Below are 23,818 nucleotides of genomic sequence, written 5' to 3'. Positions count from 1 at the left end.
CACCCGACTCAGGCCAGGGAGCCATCCGGCCTGCCAACTGCCCCCCCCCCCCATTTCTAGAGAGGAAGTCAGCGACAGCCATCTGCACACCCGGTCTGTGGACCACCTCAATCTTAAATGGCTGAAAAGCTTGATACCAATGGGTGATCCGCGTGTTGGTATCTTTCATGTGATGGAACCACTGGAGCGGGGTGTGGTCCGAACAGAGGGTGAAGGCCCATCCCAGGAGGTAATACCGAAGGGTAAGGACTGCCCACTTGATGGCCAAGCATTCCTTCTCAATGGTGCTGTACCTCGACTCTCTCACCGAGAGCTTTCGGCTGATTTACAGCACCGGGCGCTCCTCACCCTCGACCTCCTGGGACAACAAGGCTCCCAACCCCCTGTCCGACGCTTCGGTCTGTAACACAAAAGGGATAGAGAAATCAGGAGAGTGTAATAATGGCGCGCCTCAAAGCACAGCTTTCACCCGCGTGAACTCCTGCTGACACGGCTCCATCCACTGGACCGGATCTGCTGCCCCCTTTTTAGTAAGATCAGAGAGCGGGCTGGTGATGGTCGAATAGTTAGGCACAAACCTATGATAATAGCCAGCCAGCCCCAGGACCTGTCTTACCTTCTTTTTGGTCTTAGGTCTCGGGCAGGCTGTAATCGCTGCGATCTTATCAATTTGGGGCCTCACCTGTCCATGACCCAAGTGGAAGCCCAGATACCGTACTTCCACCCGTCCAATTGCACACTTCTTAGGGTTTCCGTGAGTCCCGCCCATCTCAACGACTTCAGGACAGCCCTCAAATGCTGCAGGTGCCGCTGCCAATCATTACTGTAAATGATGATGTCATCTAGATAGGCTGAAATGTAGCCGGGGCCCCGAACAAACCAAAAGGAAGGGTGACAAATTGGTGTAAACCGAACTGTGTGGAAAATGCCGTTTTTTCATGGGACATGGGAGTTAAGGGAATCTGCCAATATCCCTTTGTCAAATCCGGTGTTGAATAAAAGCAAGCCGCACCTAACCAATCGAGCAGTTCATCAATCCGAGGCATTGGGTACACATCAAATTTAGACACAGCATTGATTTTTTCTATAATCCAGAAATGGGCTGGCCCAGTCACTGTGGGATTCTTCTATTGCCGCCATATCTTGCATGGCCTTTAATTCTTCCAGAACCACTTTTCTGTGTGTTCGGGTAATCGGTAGGAACGACTGCGTACCACTACCCCGGGTTGGTTTCGATATGGTGCTCTATGAGATTCGTACGACCGAGAAGAGACGAGAAAACGTCAGAGAATTCTCTTTGCAACCTGGCAACCTCCATAACTTGTGACGGTGAGAGGTGGTCTCTGCAAGTAACCGGAGTGATTAGATTGGTGGTTTTAAGTTCACCTCAGGCCCGAGCTCCTCCCTTTCCAGAACCACCATCGCCAAAGTCATGGGGACCACCTCTCTCCAAGGTTTTAGAAGATTGAGGTGGTAAATTTGATGTGCTCCACCTCTATCTGTTCACTTAACCTCATAATCGATCTCCCAGACTCGCCGTGTGACCTCTCGCTCAACAAATAACAGGGATTCAAGCCACTTATCCCAATTCTGAGCATCTTCGTTCATGAACTTACGAATCATGTTTTTCAGGGTCTGATTAAACCGTTCGACCAAGCCATCCGTTTGTGGGTGGTACACGCTTGTCCGAATCGATTTAATCCCCAATAATTCAAACAGCTCGCATAGTGTATGTGACATTAAAGTAGTGCCTTGATCAGTGAGGATTTCTTTCGGAATCCCACTCGGGAGATGATTCTGAAGAGTGCCTACGCAACAATATGTGCTGAAATGTTGCATAGAGGCACTGCTTCCGGATATTGCGTTGCATAGTCCACCAGAACCAACACAAAGTGATGCCCGCATGCCATCCGCTTTAATGGCCCGAAGAGGTCCATGCCAATTCTTTCAAAGGGGACCTCGATCAAAGGAAGCAGGCACAAAGGCTAGCCATCTTGAATAACATTTTCTGACGGCTCTTTGGTACTAACAGTTGGGTTGTATCCTCCTTTGTCTGAGCATCCTGTGTCACTTGATACAACCAATCCTTAATATGTAAGCACGATGTCTGGCTGGAGGCACTGACCATCAATAACTTTCACTTGATCAAAGATGTGCCTAAGGGTCTCGTCTCACGTCTGCTCCAGAGGGAAATCCCCTGCCTCCCTTACGTCATTCTGATGTGGAGCTGACGTATATGGCCCCGGCTCCGCCTCCCCAGCCAGTGAATCGCACATAACACACCGAGACACTTTGTTAAAGGACCCATCCACACAAATTTCCCTCAATAAAGCAGTAAATGCCAGCCAATTTGTACCCAAAATTAGTGGATGGGTGAGGCAGGGACTAATCACAGCCTCTATCATATGCTTTTGTCCCCGAAATTGAATGATGAACGTCACTAACGGGTAATTGTGAATATCCCCATGCACACACCTTACCTTCACCCACCGGCTTGTATCCAAAGCCTTGGACGGAATCAAGCTTTGGTGAATGGAGGTTTGATTACAACCTGAATCCACCAAGGCTTGATATGTACCCCCCTTTATACTCACAGGTATCCGGTACGCTCCTGCTCGATCGGGGGTGGCCTGTGGCACGTCAGGGACCCGGACCAATGTCTCCACCTTCATTGTGGGGCATTGGTCCTGGAAATGCCCAGGACCCCCGCAGCTCCTGCAGACTGGCCCAGACTTCATGCCCACACCTGCGGCAGCAGATTCACCAGCCTGTGGGGGAGAGCGGAGAGGGTTAGGGGAAGCCAGCGGAATGAACGGCCCAGGGGACCAGTTTTGGGGAAGGAATTCCAGAGAACCGGATACGGGGAAGGGGAGGGGGAGGGAAGGGAGAAAGATGGAGGAGAGAGAGAGAGAGAGAGAGAGAGAGATCGCGAGAGAAAATGGCTTGCTGTCCCCTGGATACGCCACTTATGGTCCTCAGCCAACTGGATTGCCTCCTACAGCGACGCCGGATGGTGGCACTGGACCCACTCCGCCATCCACCTTCGGCAGCTGGGAGACGACTGCTCCAGCACCACGATGTTGATGACATAGTTGGCATCGCCCTCCTTGTCAGCCAGCAACCATCGCTGGCAGGTGTCGCGCAGCTGTGTGCGGAACTGCTGGCAGTGCTCTTCCGGGCTGCAGCCGACCCATTGCAGGATGGCTTTCTTCAAATCTGAATACCCCATGAGGTTGGCCACCGGAAGTTGGTGTACCATGAGCTGGGCTTCCCTAGACAGCAGCGGTAGCAGATGGACTGCCCACTGTGAGCGCAGCCAATTCAGGGCTCTGGCTGTGTGCTTGAAGAGCTGCAGGAAGGCCTCCGGGTCATCCTGCAGTGTCATCTTCACGAGTGTCACATGGGGTCCTGCTGCTGCTGGGGTTACGGCTGAAGCCCCCTCCTGGGGCAGCAAGCTCAGCAACACCCACCGGTCCTCTGCTTGGGCCTGGAGGAGCACCTCGAAGCGCTTCTCCTGCTCCAACCGCAGATCCACAAGGGCCTTGCGTTGTGCTTGGTGGATGCTGGCGAGGGACTTGAAGACTTCTTCCAGTGACGAGGATGTCATGGCAGCGTATCCTTGCTCCTTCTCGTGTTTCGGCACCACTGTGACAAGGTTCTTTCACTCTCGCAAGGAGGAAGCAGGAGACGGCGAGTCAAACTCAAAAGCTGTTTTTATTTTCTCTCATTCCAATGCTTTTCAGCACCCGCAAATGATGCCCACACACACACACACACAAGTGCAGGCTCGGCTCTCTCTCCCCTCTTGGTCTGGACTGCCCCTTTTTATCCCTCTCCGCTCTCACTGCAAAACACAAATAGCTGTTAGAGATAACACCCACAGGTGGGACTCCTTACCGCTCTCATCTCCTGATCTCACTCTCCATTCACAAATCGGCACTCGACCACGCCCCCACCTGCACATTAATGTACTGTACAGAGTCATATATTTTACATGACATTTTAATTTTACTTTAAGGGTTAGTTCACCCAAAAATGAAACTTCTCTCATAATTTACCCACTCTAATGCCATCCCAGATGTGTATGACTTTCTTTCTTCTGCTGAAAACAAATGAAACATTTTAGAAGAATACCTAAGCTCTGTAGGTCCTCACAATTCAAGTGAATGGGTACCAAAAATTTGAAGTTCCAAAAGGACTGGTAATCTTCAGAAGCGATATGATAGGTGTGGGTGAGGAACAGATCAATATTAAAATCGTTTTTTACTATCAGTCTCCACTTTCACATTCTTCTTTTATTTTTGGTGATTTGCATTCTTCATGCATATCGCCACCTACTGGGCGGGGAGGAGAATTTATGGTAAAAACAGACTTAAATATTGATCTGTTTCTTCACCCACACCCATCATATCACTTCTGCATATATAGATTTAACAACTGGAGTCATATGGATTAATTTTATGCTGCCTATATTTACATTTCGGAGCTTCAAAATGTTGGTACACATTCACTTGCATTGTTCACCTACAGAGCTGAAATATTCTTCTAAAAATCTTTGTTTGTGTTCAGCAGAACAAAGAAAGTCATACAAAACTGGGATGGCATGAGGGTGAGTAAATGATGAGAGAATTTTCATTTTTGGGTGAACTATCTCTTTAACACACTTTAATCTGGGAGGGACACTGAAACATTTAGCTAAACATAACATGGTAGAAGTTAATATTTTATTTTCATTTAACACATATTTTAATTTTTTCACAAAAATTAGTTTGAGATCAAGCAATTGTGGACCTCCTGCAGTACTGCCACATACCACTTGTTGAAGACCCCTGCTTTAGTTATTTATTTTCCAAAGCTGCAATAATAATGTTGCTCTGGTGAAGACAGTGGAGAACATGAAATACTGTATATACATTGAATTCATATCACATTATCACTTATCATTATTATTATTACATATCATTATATCATGATTCATTATGTCACATTACATGTACATACAGCATCTTTACATTTTAATCTGTATACTGCAGACAACATTTTCTGTGTAATTCAGTTTGGATTCACAGTTCACAGGATTCAGCAAAACTTACCAATGCCTGCTTTCACAAGGCAGACCTCAGATTCGCTGGTGCTTTCACTGTATCCTGCAGCGTTCAGTGCCTTCACCCTAAACACGCATTTGTCCCCTGTTTTCAGCCCGTGGCACACAAACCTGCACACCAGAAGAGATTGACACATTTTTACCAGGCCAACACAGAATTTTCACCAAGCTCCATTTTCACCCCCATCATTCACGAAGTTCAACACACCTCATATCCCCTTCATGTACATTTATTAAATATTTTGGCTTATTTGATTGTCTTCAGCTACCAATAAGTGTGTTGTTCTCTCAGCTCCAACTAACCCATTTTACAATGTTGAAATCCATTCCATAGAATTCTGTAGATTTCCCCTTTAAAATCAGCGCAGCAGAAAACATGAAAAAAAATCTTCATGTTTCATCTGGGCCTGTCTTATAAACAGTGCTTTTGACACAAATACATACAAAACGTTGCATTGTACAGTAACTGATTGAGAAACTCTCTGTCTCTTATAAGCTCTAGTTTTGAGATTAATATTGCAAGAATGCACATTTATTGCAGTTTTCTATCTCAGGACACTTTACCTCGTGCCTTTGACTGGCTTGTTGTTGCAGGGAACCCACACATTACTGCCACTGACACTAACTTCGATGTAATAGCCCACCAGATTCTTAACCTCCTTGGATGCACCCCAGGTCACCACCACAGAGGAGTCAGTGTTTCTGGTGGGAACAACAGGCCCTGGGACAGAGGGCAGGTCTGACAGAAAAAAAACAGACAATCAGCATATGTCAGTATGTAAAGATGACATTTACATTTACATAAACAGACAAACAATAATATGAACTATGAGTGTAAGAGCAAAAGCAGAAATCTTCTGCAGAAATCATGAGTGCATAAACATATGAGTAACCACATTTATTTCAAATGCATTTAGTATTCAGCAACTTGGCCCAATAAGTCACAGTGAAGAAATAACAAGTAGCATAGAAACTGCTACTATTACTCCTGGCTATGTGTAGCACCTGCAGCTCTGCATATCCTTCCAAAGGATTCCAATGTTAAAAACAATTAGCTGAAGATTATGTTTACCAAGATCCTCAATCATTTCAGTCTGACCTTAAGGTTTAGTGTGGCACATTTCATCGTTTTCGCAAAGATGCTGTTACTGAAAGATGGCACAGTGCCAACTACACTGGAACTAACAGCAAACCATAAGCGGTGTTACTCATTTCACATGAAAGTAGATTAGCAAGTCATAATGGGGCAACTTATATACATACCTGTAGATGTCTTAAAGGTACAGTTGGAAAAAAAAAAAAAATCGCAAAAGGTCAGAAAGTGGGTTAAAAATGGTCATGTTGAACTAAATTATACTTGCTATTCGGCCAAGAAATATTGAATAACGTTATTGGAGGACTTTGGGGGGGGGGGACCTAAAATACTACTAAATTCTAGGATATGGCCCCTTTGAGACCTCATTTGCTCAGGTTACACACAACTTATAGGGATAGTTCACCCAAAAATGAAAATTCTCTCAGCATTTACTCACTTTCATTCCATCCCAGATGTGAATGACCTACTGAACACAAACAAAGATTTTTAGAAGAATATTTCAGCTCTGTAGGTCCATACAATGCAAGTGAATGGTGACCAGACCTTTGAAGCTCAAAATATAACATAAAGGCAGCATAAAAGTAACACATACAACTCCAGTGGTTAAATCTATGTCTTCAGAAGCAATGCATTCACTTTGGGTGAGAAACAGATCAATATTTCAATCCATTTTTTTTTACTATAAATCTCTACTTTCAGAATGTGAACGTGAATGTGGAAATTTATAATAAAAAAGGACTTAAATATTGATCAGTTTCTCACCCACATGCTTCTGAAGACATAGATTTAACCACTGGAGTCATATGGATTACTTTTATTCTGTCTATATGTGATTTTTGGAGCTTGAAATGTCTGGTCACCATTCACTTGCATTGGACCTACAGAGCTGAGATATTATTCTGAAAATCTTTGTTTGTGTTCTGCAGAAGAAACAAAGCCATACACATCTGGGATGGCATGAGGGTGAGTAAATGATGAGAGGATTTTCATTTTTGGGTGAACTATCCCTTTATCAAGAACTACTGAAACACACTCTCTATCATACAATACAAAATATGTCTCAGTAACCTATTTTCTCCTTCTGTGTAAAGTGTTAATACTCACCCAATCTGTCTCCCACAGTCGTTGCCCCAGTTTCTTCCGATGGCTCTCCAACTCCGGCAGAGTTGCAGCTGCGCACACGGAAGCTGTAAGATTTACCCTCAGCAAGGTCAAACAGAGCAAAGCGTGGGGACTTAACTGGTATCCCAGTGTTCACCCTCTGCCATGTGTCTGTACCCACCAAACACTGGGAAAAAGATGTCAGTCCAGTGATATACTCATAAAAGTAGAATTCAAACAAGAAAACTGTATATTGTTCTCATTCTCCCACACCTTCTCCACAAAATACATGACGCCCTCGTGTCCTCTCTGCACAGGTGGCTTCCAGCTCAGTACCACGTAACTCTTAGTAGCTTCAGTGACAGCCAGGTCAGTGGGTGGACCAGGGACAACCCCCACTGAGAGAAACAAGGTAAATAACAGTTCAAAGGCACTGTCATATTTAATATTTTCATATACTGTACACACAGATTTTAAGACAACATGAAATCAAAATGGACCTTATTTGCTTTCTAAAAAAATGTATATACTGTAAAAAGCAGTAACCTACACCTGTTACCAAAGAGCTATGTATACCTGATCGAACCCTTAAAATGTTTTTGTTGGTGTAACCTAATGTATTCAGGTTGATGTGATGTTAAATAATATTTCTGACTTGAATAAAACCAGTATATTTAGATTGTACCACATGAAGCACATTTTAGGTTAACATTTTAGCATCTACCACCCCTGGAGTTCACTAGTTCGCTAGTTCGAATCCCAGGGCATGCTGAGTGACTCCAGCCAGGTCTCCTAAGCAACCAAATTGGCCCGGTTGCTAGGGAGGGTAGAGTCACATGGAGTAACCTCCTCGTGGTCGCTATAATGTGGTTAGTTCTCGATGGGGCACGTGGTTTGTCGAGCGTGGTTGCCATGGTGGATGACGTGAAGCCTCCACATGTGCTATGTCTCCGTGGCAACGCACTCAACAAGCCACGTGATAAGATGCGTGGACTGACGGTCGCAGACGCGGAGGCAACTGGGATTCGTCCTCTGCCACCCGGACTGAGGCGAATCACTACGCCACCACGAGGACTTAAAAGCACATTGGGAATTGGGCATTCCAAATTGGGAGAAAAAAAAACATTTTAGCATCACAGTGTGCTCTTACTGTGCACAATTCATCTATTTTAAAGAAAAAAAAAGTTTCATACTTTTTCATCTCAACATGCAATTCATTTAAAACAACTTTTTATTTTCTGTCAATGTAACAAAAGCCACATGGGCACATTGAAAAAACAAATAACCTAAAAAATTTGCTTCTTGTGGTAACATAAATTACCTGGTTTTATTGAAGTCAAAAATATAATTTAACATCACTAAATCCACCTGAATGCATTTGGTAACACCAACAAAACTAACTGTATGTGTTATATGGCAGGGAAAAGTAATATTTATCAATAATATCAATCCAAAATCCAGTCAAAACCTGATGTATAAATCAAGTCTCGTCCTTCATAATTTCCCACTTAAAGCTTCTGAAATTGTAATAAAGCTAGAATGAAAGCTTATCATCAAGTTAGTGTAAAATTTAACCTGTAGGGTCTTCCTCAGTGAATTTGATCATTCCAGTCCATGGAGCAGAGGGACCAGCTGTGATAGAAGAAAAATAATGTGTGGTTATGTACAAATTAAATACTATTGCTCTTCAAAATTTATTCTATCAGCCTTACCTCTAAGGCGGGCCCGATCTGCTGGGTCCATGGCAGCTACAGGATCAGAGGCACGAGATGGACGGCTCACTCCGGCTTTATTGAGGGCTCGCACCCTGAAGGAGTAGGAACGGCCCTCAATAAGCCCGGTGACAGGAAAACGGGCATACTTCACTGGAGTGTCATTACACTGGGCCCAGTGATGAGTGCCAACTTCACACCTGCAAATAAATATTTAAATGATAAACATTGACATGGATTTTATGATCACACTAGTGGTGTGCACTTTAATGCCATGTGACTCACCTGTCAATGAAGTAGCCCATGATGGGACTGCTCCCCTCCACTGCTGGCTGCTTCCAGGTAACAACCACATAATCTTTATTAGCGTCATGGCAACGCACATCAAGAGGAGCAACAGGAACCCCTTCCTCCTCCACAGCAGCATCTGATACACACAGACAAATCCGCTTAAAGATTTGCTCCCTGCTGTTATATCTAATTATGGCAAAGCAAGCTACATGACAGCGCCTTCACTCTATTACAACACCTAGCTAATTTCGGTCTTCTTTCTTAGGAAGCATTTCTTGACCACAGCCTTTAAGCCCTTGTAAAAGCCAAAGTGTGTATTTTTTTTCTGTTAAAATACTTTCTCCAGGGCAGAGAGCTTCTGTATAATTAAGTCAATTACAGGTTAATTTCCCTGAAAAAATTAAACATTGTGGCTCTGTGGTGCTATAAAACATTGCTCTTTTTGTTTATGCAGCCCAACTAGTCTGAAACAGCAACAATGGCTCAACTAATGGCATGAGTTTGGGCGGGACTATCTGTTTTACACAATTATTTTTGTTATTGCAAAAACACCCCATTTATGACCAACATCCCTTTTAAACACTGCATTTATGACCAAATACAAGCTTAAGATCTTTTAAGGTGGTAGATGAAATAAGACCGGACTAATAAATCATAATTTGTTTTAATTCTGCCATTATTTAATAATCATTTAAAATTTACCCTATTTAAGATTCAACAACAAGCCTAAAATTCATTAAGGTTCTATTAGAATGTGTGGCAGGCCAGGCGGGGCGGTGCAAGGATGGAGAGGAGCGAGGCCGAGGTGTGCACCTGGGGCGAATGATCTCGCCAACTTTGAGTGATGCCGGCGTGAGTAGGCGGGGGATAAAGCCGGGAGCAGAGTTGCAGTTGGGAGAGAGATGCCGAGAAAGAGAGACACCTTGAAGCTGCATATGTTGTCATTATGTTTTCAGTCTAATGTGGTGTTTGGATTAAAATTCATTGAATGTGCATCCATCTCCAGCTTCCTCCTTTCCCGACTGAACAGAGGTCTTTCACAGCATGTTTTTATGGGCTCTATTTTCAGGAGTGCACAAAGTGCAGCGCTACGCACAACGACCGTGTGCTATGTCTTATCCAATTTTCGTGAGCGCTAATTCTAAATGCAATTTTCGTGCCAGCGCAAAACACAAATGAGTGTGGGTGGGAGAGTTTGCACTATCTGTGGGTGTATGTGCGCAAACTGTGGGTTTATTGTATATTAATGAAAGTGCCGCAAAGCAATTTGCTATTTTCCTGAGAAATAGGTCATTGCGCTAAAACAATTGAAAAGCACATCTTATCTCAACGCAAAGTGTGAACTCAATTCCTGCATTTGCATTTTGCAGATTTCACCAGCAGGTGGTAATAAAGTTCATGTCCAAACTCTGAAAATATAGTGGAACATCAAAGTTTGTCCCTGACAATCACTTTTGTAGTCATTTTATGAAATAAAATTTTTTTTATTATTTATTAACTAAGACATGGTTTACTTTTCAATTATTATTAATATATATTTATATTCACAATTGTATTTATGATATAATTTGTATTGGTAATATTCCACCTTTTATTGCTGAGTGATCTTTAAGTCACTGCTAAAGGGGCCAGTGTAAGAAGCTGGAGAGGGTAAAAGGTTTGGATTTGGTCATTATTTATTTTTTTTGACCACTTCGTTATTTTGATTATATTTTCTTTTCGTTTGAAGTGTTACTTGAATTTAGAAATATTTTTGGTTTAATTTTTTTGTTTCAATAAATGAAAATGATTTTCAAAATCAAAATCAACCTGTAGAAGTGAAGTGCGTTCCGATACTATTACTGTTAATACTAGCCATGTGTGTCAGTAGATGAAAATAATAAATACTACTTACATTCTCTATAATTTAATGGAGCCTACATCAATATCCTGAACCACATTTTCCATGTGTATAAAAGGAGTGTGTCCCTGTCATAGAAATATGCCTGACATTTAACAAGGATGCAGTTAATGCACAAAAGAACATAAGTCCATATTTCTATTCTTCTAATTCATTGTATACAGTCCATTTACACTACTAACTTCTTATGAATGTACCGTCTTTCTTTATGTCGCTGGTGCTTGATAGGAAATTAATTATAATGGGACGCAGATGGTTCAATAACAGGAGAAGAACCTAAAAATTAAAATTTTACTTGACACAGCTCACATAGCGCTTTGCGCACGCTATTTCGCCAAACACACTTGCACCTAGACTTAGTGCAAGCTTGCACGAAAATACCTAAACTTATTGGCCATGCCCATTGACTTTGCATGTATGACTTATGGCATAGCACTGTGCTTAGTGCTAGTGCTCTTAAAATAGGATCCTAGATCTTAATTAAAGATATTTAAGGATTAAGGTTAATTTCTCCTCCCCACTGGCTGCCATTAGTGTTGTCAACCAAAGATAGAAGCAGCATTCCCAGAGAGAAACCTAATACATGTGGCAACTTGCTTCTTAAAGATATAGTGCACACAGAATGTGAAAAGCCCTATGCACTGACAATAACTTTAAATGGTTTTCTGAAAAAGGACTTTCCAAAGTTAGTGTGCTTTCCATAGTGAGATGAGACAACTTGCATTACTAATAACAAGGCATATTACTTCCTGTGCTGTGCAGCACAGTGTACAGGACTCACCTCTGACGAATACATAAGAAGAATGGGTGTCGAAGCCAGACTTGGTGTTGACACGGAGGGTGTAGAGACCCTCGTCTTCTTTGTTGAGGTGAACAAGAGTCAAAGTTGCTCGCTCACCACTCCAGTGCATGTTCACCCACTTAGAAGCTGACAAGATGACACCTGGTTGACCGATATGAGTTTTTTAATGGAAGATGAATATGCTACAGTATATAGAGATTTATTTTACACAAAATTGCTGAAATTAAATGAACATTACTATTCGAAACTATTCGAAAACAGAAAATCTGCAATACTAGGAAGGCTGTTAGTAGATTTTGGAACCATCATAAATCCGAATTAACACAGTTAACCTCAAAATTTCTAAATATCGGCCAATTAATCAGAGATTGGTCAAGACTGTGCATTACATTAAAGCAAAAAGCCACAAGAGACCATGGTACTGTAAAATCACTGTAATGTATAACCTCTCCTGGCTTATTGATTTTATAAAACGGCTGAAACAACAATATGATAGAAGACACCTATGTTTAATAAAAAGTTGCATTTATTATGGATAATAATCCCCAAAAAAAAAAAAAATTAATAAAATCTTCTGCCAAGTAATATAGTTCATTATCCTAACTGTAGAAATTTGTGGTTGCCAAAGAACATAGCAATTTAGTGCATTAACATAGAATGTGCATTCACAGGTGTGGCTTTATGGTCATTTAACAATGGCTTATGACTTTCTTGACTTTCTTTCTTCTGCTGAACACAAACAAAGATTTTTAGGAGAATATCTCAGCTCTGTAGGTCATTTCAATGCAAGTGAATGGTGGCCAGACCTTTGAAGCTCCAAAAATCATATAAAGGCAGCATATAAGTAATCCATACGACTCCAGTGGTTTAATATATGTTTTCTGAAGCGATGCTATTGCATTGGGTGAAAAACAGATCAATATTTAAATCCTTCAGAATGCGAAAGTGGAGATTTATAGTTAAATACTGATCTGTTTCTCACCCATGAAGACACTGATTTAACCACTGGAGTCTTATGGATTACTTTTATGCTGCCTTTGTGATATTTGGAGCTTGAAAGTTCTTGCCACCATTCATTTGCATTGTATGGACCTACAGAGCTGAAATATTCTTCTAAAAATCTTTGTTTTGTATTCTGCAGAAGACAGAAAGTCATACACATCTGGAATGGCATGAGGGTGAGTAAATGATGAGAGAAATTTCATTTTTGGGTGAACTATTCCTTTAAAAAAGTTGGCAGAGGATGAAAGTAATTCTTTTTAATGCACAATAGTGTTCATACCCACCATTTCTGTACCACACAATCTCTGGCTGGTAGCGCTTGACATTGGGGTAGACAATGACAGTACAGCCCAAACTCATGGTCTCTCCCTCACAGCCAAATGAAACACCAAACTTGTCAATAATGGTCGTATAGAAGGTGACACCATATTCAGGGCTGTAACCATCTGCACAAAACATGAAAAAAAATGACTCAAATGTCATATAATTGTTGTTGTTGTTGTTTTTTAAATCTACTTTCAAATGATGAAACCGTATTAAATTGTACAATTTACTTTATAGGGAAAACACATGGTTGATGGTATTTATATATAAATATATACAAAAAATTGTGTGTCCTGGAGCCACTCATCAAGAGTATTGGACAGTATGTGAAACTTACGAGGCCTTTCAATCACCGCTTCTCCATCTTTGAATCCTTTAAAATGGAAATACAAGCAAATGTTTATTGAATGATAAATACAACAAAAACAAAAACTAACCCACATGCTGTATTGCTAACAGAAACATCTGCCTCACTCTAAATATTGTAATCAACCTCTGAATGGTACATCTAAAAGTATTAAACACTAAAAATTAATGTGCAGAGATAGTGGAAAGATGCCCTAGAATAACACAGTGCAAGCTGAGGCACTGCAAAGGCCTTAAAATAGAATGTCAAAGGAGCGGCAGCTATAAATTAGACAGGAGTAAGTTACACACTAGTGTAAGAACTAAGCTATGTCTCTAAATTCAGTAGAAAGATGTAGATGACTACACAATGGCTTTTACTAGAGTAAAACTTACAGGCTACAGCAGTATGACCCTTGAATATGTCCTTTATTAACTTAAAATATACATCACTGAAACATGGCTAAAATAACTTTAAGGTGAAGTATGTCATTTCTGTGCCACTAGCGTCACCAAATGGAATTGCATAAATAATGACTGTTTTTAAATAAGTTTCCTGAACACTTCCTCGTCTTCTATTGGTCAAACAAACAGACAGTCCCGCCTCAAACTCACACCATTGGTCAAGCCAATGTTGCTATGTCAGGCTGGTCTGAATGCTCAAACAATCATAGCACCACTGAGAAACAGTGTTTACACTTTTCAGGGCAATCAACCTACAAATGTATGTCTTGTAGCTGAATCTGCATAATAAACTGGTAAAGGAGAAAGTATTTTAACCAAAAAAAAAAATAATAATTGCACACTTCACCTTTAACTCAATGCATAAAACTAACTATGCATGTCAAAGCATACTAGTTAAATATCAAGGTACAACTATAACCTTAACAGACCTTGAACACATGTCATGCACTATGTAAATTGGCAAGAGATGCAGTACTCACTTTTAACAATGACATGGGCAAAAGCAGAACTCTCTCCCTTGACATTGAGTGCAGAGATCCGATATTCAGCAGTGTCACTAAAATCACAGCTGCAATACACACAAATAATTTTATATAGAGTTATATAAAATAATTATAATATAATATTAATAAAATAAAAAAATACAGTTAGAACAGTCATATCTGCCCTTCATGTTTATCTTTTACATGATACTGATATTATGAAAGAATAAAATCTTTCGGCATATTTATTGCAATCTAATGGAGACTAAGTCACTGTAGCTGAGAGTAACACAAACAAACTTTCATACACATTATTAAAATAAATAAAAACTTTCTTTACTTTATGATTTCCAGAGAATGCATGTTGTATTGGCTCTCTGTGATGTACTTCTCAGGGTGAGCCTTGACATCGATTACAACATTGTTTTTGTACCTGAGAAGCAGAATGAAATAGACAGCAAAAGATCAGAAATTAAATGTACATTGGTCTTATGAATATGCATTGCATTTAACCAGTACTGTACTGGTATTTAATTATCTTAAGTTTTCTGCATGTGATCTCTGGTGTTTCTGACCAGGCGATGCGGGGTTTGGGCCATCCAGCCACAGTGAAGTGCAGTTTCACACTCTTCCCCTCCCACACGGTCTGACCACGTGGTTTCACAATAAACTCTGGGAGGTGAGTTAAACTGTCTGGATTCATCTTCTTCTGGAATTCTGCTCTCTCGTGCATCTTGTGTAAATAAACCCAAAAATTAACACTGGGTCAAACAATTATGTAAATACTGACACTGTTGGAATAGTCCTATGCAAAAATGAATAGGATGTGACTAACTTCTCTTAGAATCAGCCAGCTTTCCTTCAAAATATAGTTTGGTCATAAAAAAATTGTAGGTGTAGGTAAAATCAAGTAAAATGAACCCTTTTAATAGTTAATTAAATCACAGATAGTTTTCTTAAATTAAATTACATTTTCTGTCATCATTTACTCACCCTCATATTATTCCAAATCTGAATTTGGTGGAACATAAAGGAGATGTTAGGCAGAATGTTAGGGACTGACAGCCTGAGTCACCATTCACTTTCATTTTATGGAAAAAAAGAGTAGCATCAAAATTCTTCAAATTGTCTCCTCGTGTTCCACGGAAGAAAGAAATAAAGTAATTTGAGTTTGGAAAAATATTAGGCTATATGAGTAAATGATGACAGAATGTTAATTTTTGGGTGGACTGTCCCTTTAAAGACACAATATGTCACAAAAGCATCTTGTTAAATGTATTAGGTCAAACCTTTCTGCCCAGAGCAAGGCGATCGGCAGACTCTCTCATACTGGTCTCCCTGGTCTTCTTCTCAGTTTTCATCTTGAAGTCAGTCTCTCTGGAGAACAGGTTCCTCATCACGACATAGCCCACACCCTCTTCCTTCACCTCCTCCTGAGTCTCCATCAGTTCCTGAGTGGCTAAATGACTGATCAGGAACATTTAGTTAATGAGCACAACTTGGCTTAAAAATAACTAAATATTTGTCACTAATACTATTTCTTCATTTCCATATTTGTTAACATCAGCATGGCTTATCAGATGTAACTAAAGTTAAAGTAATATTCTGGGTTCAATACAAGTTAAGCTCAACCGTCAGCATTTGTGGCATAACGTTGATTACCATAAAAATTTATTTTGACTCGTCCCTCCTTTTCTTAAAAAAAAAAGAAGAAGCTATAATCAATGTTACAGAGAGGCACTTGCAATGGAAGTGTATGGGGCCAATTTTTGGAGGGTTTAAAGGCAGAAATGTGAAGCTTATAATTTGTCTATTAAAACACATGTATTATTTGAGCTGTAAAGTTGTTTAAATCATCATTTGTACAGTCATTTTAGGGTTTGTTGACATTACATCGTCATGGCAATGAAGTTGTAAAATTGGCTATAAGTTTACACACAAAAGGTTAGTAAGTGATTTTATCACACTAAAATCATGTTTACGCATATATTTTATGTCTTGTGTCTATACTTTTGAAACAGTGAGTATTTTAAAGTTTATGGATTGGCCCCATTCACTTCCATTGTAAGTGCCTCACAGGAACCCAGATTTTTGCTTTTTTTTGTGTGTGTTAACAATAGCTTTTCAATCACTACCTCTGAATTATCTGCACTTTACAGTTGCCATTACCTCATTAAAATTAGATAAAAGATTAGATTAATCATGATGAGCCCCAGAACATTCACAAAAAAATAATCAACAACAACAAAATACTGACCAAACCTTGCACAACTAGGCACTGTAAAAAATTATTTCCTGATAACCACATTATTGTTTTCATCCATTTAACTCATCGCAATAATTTCTGCCATTTCTACTCAACTGTATGAGTTTTCACAGTTTCAACTTGATTTTCTTCATCAGAATTAAATTTTCAAGAAATATGAATTCAAATCACAATGAACTTAGTTTCACTTTGAATTTACAGCAATAAAACATATGTTTTCAAATTAAAGGGGTTGATGTGTTTTGCAGTGCAATCACCTGCTTCTAAAGACTGGCACAACGTAACCAATGACCTCGTTTTCTTTGTCCACTGCCAGGTAGGAGCGCTTGTCTTTTTTGGGGATTGCGCTCACTTTCTTCTCCTTCTTCTTCCCTGAGGTCTTGTACCTAAACAACAGGCAACATCATTCAAGCCAATGACCAAACAGTCAAACTGCACCATGGACACTACTGAAATTTTTTCTAGAATAATTAAGTAGTCTCCAGCATCTATCAAAACGCAATAATTAAACATTTTTGTCCACAAAGCTTCAATAACTTTACAATATTACAGCAGCGTTAATGGATAAGGGTGAAATCGAGTCACTTGAAAGTTTATCTTAGTGTGTTAGTGGAAGGTAGCCTAAATATTAGCAGAGATGCTTACTATATTAAGCATGTATTAAAAATGATATTTAAAAGCCTGAAAGCAGCAGCACTTTGAAAAGGGATTTTGTTATTGTGTAAAGCACTTCACCTCACTATGTTGCTATGTTCTTCATTATTATTAAATAACTATTTTTTTCTCTTTTAATGCACACAATATGTTCTGATTGTTGGTAAAAGTAAGACCATGACCATGAGAAACAAACATTCCTGGAAACAGATGTCAGCAGGTGATAAACCTGGTGGTATGCTAATGTTGACATTCATCCATGAGTCACAACTACCAGCATTATTATGGAATTAAGACTGGTTTACAGATAAAACACAGAGCACTATTTGAATACCAGTCTGGTATTTGAGAGACTGGTCTTTTTATCTCTTACTCTTTTACAAAATATCTTGGCATAACTGCAGCCTTCAGTCATTCTCAAGATTTGTTTCATTCAGTAATACCGTAAAACGGAAGTGCTACATAAATATAAATGGGCAGGTTTCAAAAGTTTTTACCTTCTTGTTAGATATATTTACATATATTCATAACAGTTTAAAATTATTATCAGGAACATATTCTACAACTATAAATAAGTTAACCACAAAACAGCAGAAATCAGACAAGCTTCAGACCACATCAGTGTAAAGAGAGTGTGTCTTCTTCAGAGCATCTAGGTGGCCATTGCTATACAAATAACAGCCATCATGGAAAATAATAACAATATCAGTTTTCTGAGTGCTTCAACAGTGTCACTTTTGATTATTTTTTTTCAATATTTGACTCACAGGTAGCTCAGCAAAGTGTTGTAGAGCTTATGTACAGTTACAGTCCAGCCCAACTTCTGTGATTTCATGTTTCAGTGACCATAAATAATCCTTGAGACCATTAATAACTTTGGCTCATTCCCACAGAGGCTCAGATTCTTCCTGCCACAGGGTCATGTAGTCCTCAACAGCAAATAGGTTCTTCTATAACAAAAGCTTCTGATCTAAATATGAACATAGTCCCCAAACTCAAAATACACAGCTCTGAGAGCAGCATAAAAGTACTTCTGCAATGTACCAGCTGCTCAGACTACCAATCATTTTTTTGTTAGCCAGCTGGCAAAAGTTCGAATAATATCCCTATTTCAGTGTCATATAAAAACAAAGTCCTTTTGCAGCTGACTCTACATAGAATGTATGTTTTAATTGGTTGTACTTATTGTTAGTCTATGTTGTTATCGCAATCACTAAGATCTAAAGTTAAACTGATAACAGATAATTAAAGAAAATATAATTTAAAGCAAACAAATAATTGTCATTGGGTTAAAATGAAAGGGTTATGATGTAGTTACGTCATATATTATATAAATCCAAATAAGAAGTGGAATAAGCAGCGGGAAAAAGCAGCGCAGAAAAAGCACTGATAAAAAAGCAGAGCTGTAGGTCAGGGGTAGTAAGGGGTTGCTCTACAGGAGCCATTCTTTGGGGCAGCATGAGCACAGGGACATTTGTCCCCACTGTCCTCTTACCCATGGCCGCTCACATAAGCAGCATAAGACTGCCGGCTAACAGATGACAAGGAGCTTTGGTGATAGGTGCTCTCATAGTGCGTCTCAAGGTCCCGTTCCTGCTGTGCCATTTGTAGTTTTAAGGATCCTGACATCCTGAGGGTGCTTTTTAGTTTGGCCCAAGGACCACTTTCTCTATCTCCGTTTGCAGCTTCAAGTACAATTCCCATTGAGTGTTATTTCATATGCACAAAATCATAAACATCTGAATCCATTTTTATCAAGAATGTAAGTTTATCTATTAGGCTGTCAGTTATCAGTCTTCAGAAAAACTACGCATGTTCAGTATTTTAATATGTTTTTACAGTGTCTTGTTTTATAATTAGATTTTTCCAAATAGTTTAACAGACATATACTTTGTTAAAAGTTAAAAGGTCTTAATATCATTATATTCATTATATCAATATGAACATTAAAAAATATGATACAGACCATACATATCTGATCCAAATACACAAAGTCTATCTGACAACAATTTGTTCAATATCTAATTTTGTATGTTGTGGTGGTAACTAATTAATACAATTACATTTCACTTAAACACTTCATTTTCTTTAACCTGGACCAGGGCTGGCCTCTATTAGAAAAAATACTGTCACTTACCAAGTCAAAATTGCAGGAAAAATAAGGAAGACGGGGCAAACTCCAAAAAAATGAGAAGCGAGTGAAAATCCAGACACAGCTGCGGGTATGGGGCAGCCAACAGGACGGGACTCCACTGAACAAAAATAATGCTGCCACTCTGCAGATTGCAGTGAACAGGCACGACCTTGTATGGCCAGTGGGTCTGTTAAATTTAGACCCTGACAAAAAGGCAGGCAGTTTCAACATGTGAACTCTGATAACGCGCGAAATTCAAAGTATACGCACAATTAAACAACAGAGCAGCATTCCAACATTTTTAAATGGAAACAGCCATTGCTTCTTTTACTGTTGGACTGCTTTTTATATATATATATATATATATATATATATATATATATATATATATATATATATATATATATATATATATATATATAATAAAAAGCAATATTTATACTCTTTAGTACAATCTATTCCTCCAATGTCCTATTAGAACAATGTTAATAAATTATACGTATGTAGCTCTTTAGAATGTGCTTTATTTTATATAATACATGTGTTTAGAAAAACCATAGCAATTTTTTTAAATGGCCAACATGTTATTCACATTGTTTTTTTTTTTTTTTTTTTTTTTTTAAGTCTCTGGCTTATAATTCATAGAACACCATAATAGTGAACACAAACTAACACACCGACCTTTCTACAACAATACACCACCCATACTACCATGCACTATGGCATTCTTCCAGTTGGATAATTTGCACCCACCCCTACGGGACAACTCATGGGATATTCCAGTCCGTGATGTAATGTGATGTCGATGAGACTTTACCATTGCACTAACCTTCAAAGGGGTGCTGTAGCGTTTCAATCAGTAACCAGCGTGGTAACCGTTGCTGAGGCGTTCTGCCTATTTTACCGGGATAGGTATGTGTAATTTAAAAACAGTTAAGACATCGTGATGCCGTTTGAAGTCATTTTCGAGTTGTATTTTAACTTATAGTTTTATATTTGTTTACACTCGACACAGATTACTTAAACAATAATGTTACCTTGCTAGCTAGCGCATTAGAGGTTATGTGTTCTGCTGCTTCCTGTCAACAAAACAAGCTATAGTACTCTTATTACACAGACTTTATCTATGCCAAAAATGCGGAAAGAAATAACACTACTGATATTTAAAAATAAGCTGATGATAATAACGAATAATAAGCTTTACATTATGTTAGTGCTCAGTTGTTGACAACTAGCTAGCTCTCAGCTGTTCTGCTAATGTTATATTAATGTTAGTAATCGACGTGTTGTTTTAAATGAGGTGAAAGTAGTTGTTATGGTTGGCATGAATGCTGAATGAACGTAAATTAAGTGAATGTTTATCATTTAATGTGGCAGCATATTTTAATAATGCCCTTGTACTCTTATATTATTTGCTGAATATATGTATGGTCTTTCTCACGTGCAAAATTAACAAGCAATTTTTCCTCTGTATTTCAGTTTTAACCGCACAGAACTATCAAAATGTCTAGCAAAAGGGCTAAGGGGAAAACCACCAAAAAGCGCCCCCAGCGGGCTACCTCAAACGTGTTTGCCATGTTCGACCAGTCACAGATCCAAGAATTCAAGGAAGCCTTCAATATGATTGACCAGAACCGTGATGGTTTCATAGATAAGGAGGATCTGCATGATATGTTGGCCTCATTAGGTAAGGGTAAAGAAGTGTTGGTAAGTAAAAAAAAAAAAACTAAGCCTTAAAGGAATAGTTCACCCAAAAATGAAAATTCTCTCATCATTTACTCACACTCATGCCATCCCAGATGTGTAAGACTTTCTTTCTTCTGCAAAACACAAAGATTTTTAGGAGAATATCTCCACTCTGTTGTTCCTCACAATGAAAGTGAATGGTGACCAGACCTTTGAAGCGCCAAAAAGCACACAAAGGCCACCTAAAATTAATCCATATGACTCCATTGCTTAAATTTATATCTTCAGAAGTGATAAGTGTTGGTGAGAAACAGATCAGTATTTAAATCCTATAAATCTCCACTTTCACTTCTAGATTGTTTTTTTGTTTTTGCCGATTCACATTCTTTGTGTATATCCCCACCTATTGGGCAGGGAGGGGAATTTATAGTAAAAAAGGACTTATATATATAAGGACATAAATATTGATCTGTTCCTCACCCACACCTATCATATTGCTTCAGAAGACACTGATTAAACCACGGGAGTCATATGAATTCCTTTACACTGCCTTTATGTGCTTTTTGAAGCTTGAAAGTTCTGGTCACCATTCACTTGAATTGAAAGGACCTACAGAGCTGAGATATCCTTATAACTATCTTTGTGTTCTGCTGAAGAACGTAAGTCATACACATATGGGATGGCATGAGGGTGAGTAAATGATGAGAGAATTTTCATTTTTGGGTGAACTATCCCTTTAATCAGACACAAACTGGCTTTCATCTACTGACAGGTTGTTATTTTGTTACTAGGTAAGAACCCTACAGATGAATACCTTGAGGCGATGATGAATGAAGCCCCTGGTCCCATAAACTTCACAATGTTCCTCACAATGTTTGGAGAGAAACTTAATGGCACAGACCCTGAAGATGTCATCAAAAATGCCTTTGCTTGTTTTGACGAGGAGGGCACAGGTAAGCATGACCAAAAAATGGACACCAATCTACTGAAAATAACAACGAAAACTGTTTCTGTTTTTAATTATTCTGTATCACCAAAATGATTTTACATAAACATTGATTTAACTCTGTACTTGGTTTACATTTGTGTTTGGCCTATTTTTAGTGAAGCAATTTTTTTTTTATATTGTTTAGTAGGCTATTACTAAAATGAGTTATATAACATATAAACATTGATTTAGCTCCTGTGTTTGTTTTGCATTTGTTATTTTCATTATGCATAATGCACATGACACTTGTTCACTTGGACACTGCATTTATACGTAATGCATAAACCCATTTGCTAAATATTTGGTATAAGGTTTTATTCAGGAGGACTACCTGAGGGAGCTCTTAACCACCATGGGAGACAGATTCACAGATGAAGAAGTAGACGAGCTATTTAGAGAGGCCCCAATTGACAAGAAAGGAAACTTCAACTATGTGGAATTCACACGTATCCTGAAGCACGGTGCTAAAGACAAGGATGATTAGGACAGGGCTGGACACTATAATGACACTAATGCAACTACAATGTAATACTACAACGTGTTTAATTGTATCCTTTTCCCACATTAATGGGTTAGTGCAAGGCGATACATAAGAAAGGCAAGATCATTTGACCTTACTTATGGACTTATCTTAAACAGTATAAGTAAACTTGTACATATTTATGAAATACACATAAATCACACTCTGTGAGAAACTTAAAACGTCTGCTGTTCTGGTATGTAAATGTTGGGAAATAAATCCTGGAATTATGACTTCAGTGTAGTTGCTGGAAATTTACGTTTTGTAATTGATAAACTATTTGAAAATAAAGGTATGTTAGTCATCAAATTTTCATAACAGAATGTAATGTTTTAGTTTGTATGTTAATAAGGTATAATTTACAGTGAAGATATAATTTAAACTCTGATTTAGGATTATACAGAATCAATATTCTGAGATAAGAGAAATCAAATAATAAGACAAACTGCCAAATGAGATGAATGCTTAAAGGGATAGTTCACCCAAAAATGAAAATCCTCTCATCATTTACTTATCCTCATGCCATCCCAGATGTGTATGACATTATTTTTCTTCTGCTGAACACAAACAGATTTTTAGAAGAACATTTCAGCTTTGTAGGTCCATACAAAAAATGTGAAGCTCCAAAATGCACATAAAGTCAGCATTAAAGTAATCCATAAGACTCCAGTGTTTAAATCCGTATCATCTGAAGCAAAATGATAAGTGTGGGTGAGAAACATATCAATATTTAAGTTCTTTTTTCTATAAATTCAACTCCCAGCCCAGTAGGCGGTGATATGCACAAAGAATGCAAATCACCAAAAACAAAAGAAGTGAAAGTGGTGATTGATAGTAAAAAAAAATACTTAAATATTGATCTGTTGACTGTTTAATATTGACTCATCTGGGATGGCATGAGGGTGAGTAAATGAGTGAAAGTTCATTTTTGGGTGAATTCCTTTAA

At 39.0% G+C, this 23,818-nt stretch overlaps 2 protein-coding genes across 2 annotated transcripts in view; one reads left to right on the top strand and one right to left on the bottom strand.

Annotated features, from left to right (window-relative positions):
• The window catches only part of LOC127443089 (M-protein, striated muscle-like), a 41,328-nt gene extending 21,501 nt beyond the window's left edge, over window positions 1–19,827 (bottom strand). The window contains exons 1-17 of the mRNA XM_051701586.1: window positions 19,682–19,827; window positions 19,040–19,229; window positions 17,148–17,276; window positions 15,914–16,091; window positions 15,200–15,357; window positions 14,965–15,057; window positions 14,622–14,710; window positions 13,670–13,705; window positions 13,293–13,454; window positions 11,986–12,147; window positions 9,299–9,440; window positions 9,014–9,213; window positions 8,877–8,933; window positions 7,575–7,699; window positions 7,305–7,488; window positions 5,669–5,843; window positions 5,094–5,215 (exon numbers count right to left, since the gene is read on the bottom strand). Coding sequence (XP_051557546.1) covers window positions 5,094–5,215; window positions 5,669–5,843; window positions 7,305–7,488; window positions 7,575–7,699; window positions 8,877–8,933; window positions 9,014–9,213; window positions 9,299–9,440; window positions 11,986–12,147; window positions 13,293–13,454; window positions 13,670–13,705; window positions 14,622–14,710; window positions 14,965–15,057; window positions 15,200–15,357; window positions 15,914–16,091; window positions 17,148–17,276; window positions 19,040–19,173 — 2,146 coding nt within the window. The 5' untranslated portion in view covers window positions 19,174–19,229; window positions 19,682–19,827. The remainder of the gene's footprint in view (window positions 1–5,093; window positions 5,216–5,668; window positions 5,844–7,304; window positions 7,489–7,574; window positions 7,700–8,876; window positions 8,934–9,013; window positions 9,214–9,298; window positions 9,441–11,985; window positions 12,148–13,292; window positions 13,455–13,669; window positions 13,706–14,621; window positions 14,711–14,964; window positions 15,058–15,199; window positions 15,358–15,913; window positions 16,092–17,147; window positions 17,277–19,039; window positions 19,230–19,681) is intronic.
• A 621-nt stretch (window positions 19,828–20,448) lies between these two features.
• On the top strand, window positions 20,449–23,105 carry LOC127443103 (myosin regulatory light chain 2, smooth muscle minor isoform). Its single transcript, XM_051701617.1, has 4 exons — window positions 20,449–20,590; window positions 21,158–21,365; window positions 22,156–22,317; window positions 22,664–23,105. The coding sequence occupies exons 2-4, from the start codon at window positions 21,182–21,184 to the stop codon at window positions 22,834–22,836; spliced, it is 519 nt and encodes a 172-aa protein (XP_051557577.1). The 5' UTR covers window positions 20,449–20,590; window positions 21,158–21,181; the 3' UTR covers window positions 22,837–23,105.
• Window positions 23,106–23,818: the final 713 nt, after the last annotated feature.

The sequence above is a fragment of the Myxocyprinus asiaticus genome, chromosome 6 (genome assembly GCF_019703515.2).
Source record: "Myxocyprinus asiaticus isolate MX2 ecotype Aquarium Trade chromosome 6, UBuf_Myxa_2, whole genome shotgun sequence".
Classification (NCBI taxonomy): Eukaryota; Metazoa; Chordata; class Actinopteri; order Cypriniformes; family Catostomidae; genus Myxocyprinus; species Myxocyprinus asiaticus.
The sequence above is the reverse complement of the archived record's forward strand: the minus strand, read 5'-3'. Positions and strand labels throughout refer to the sequence as shown.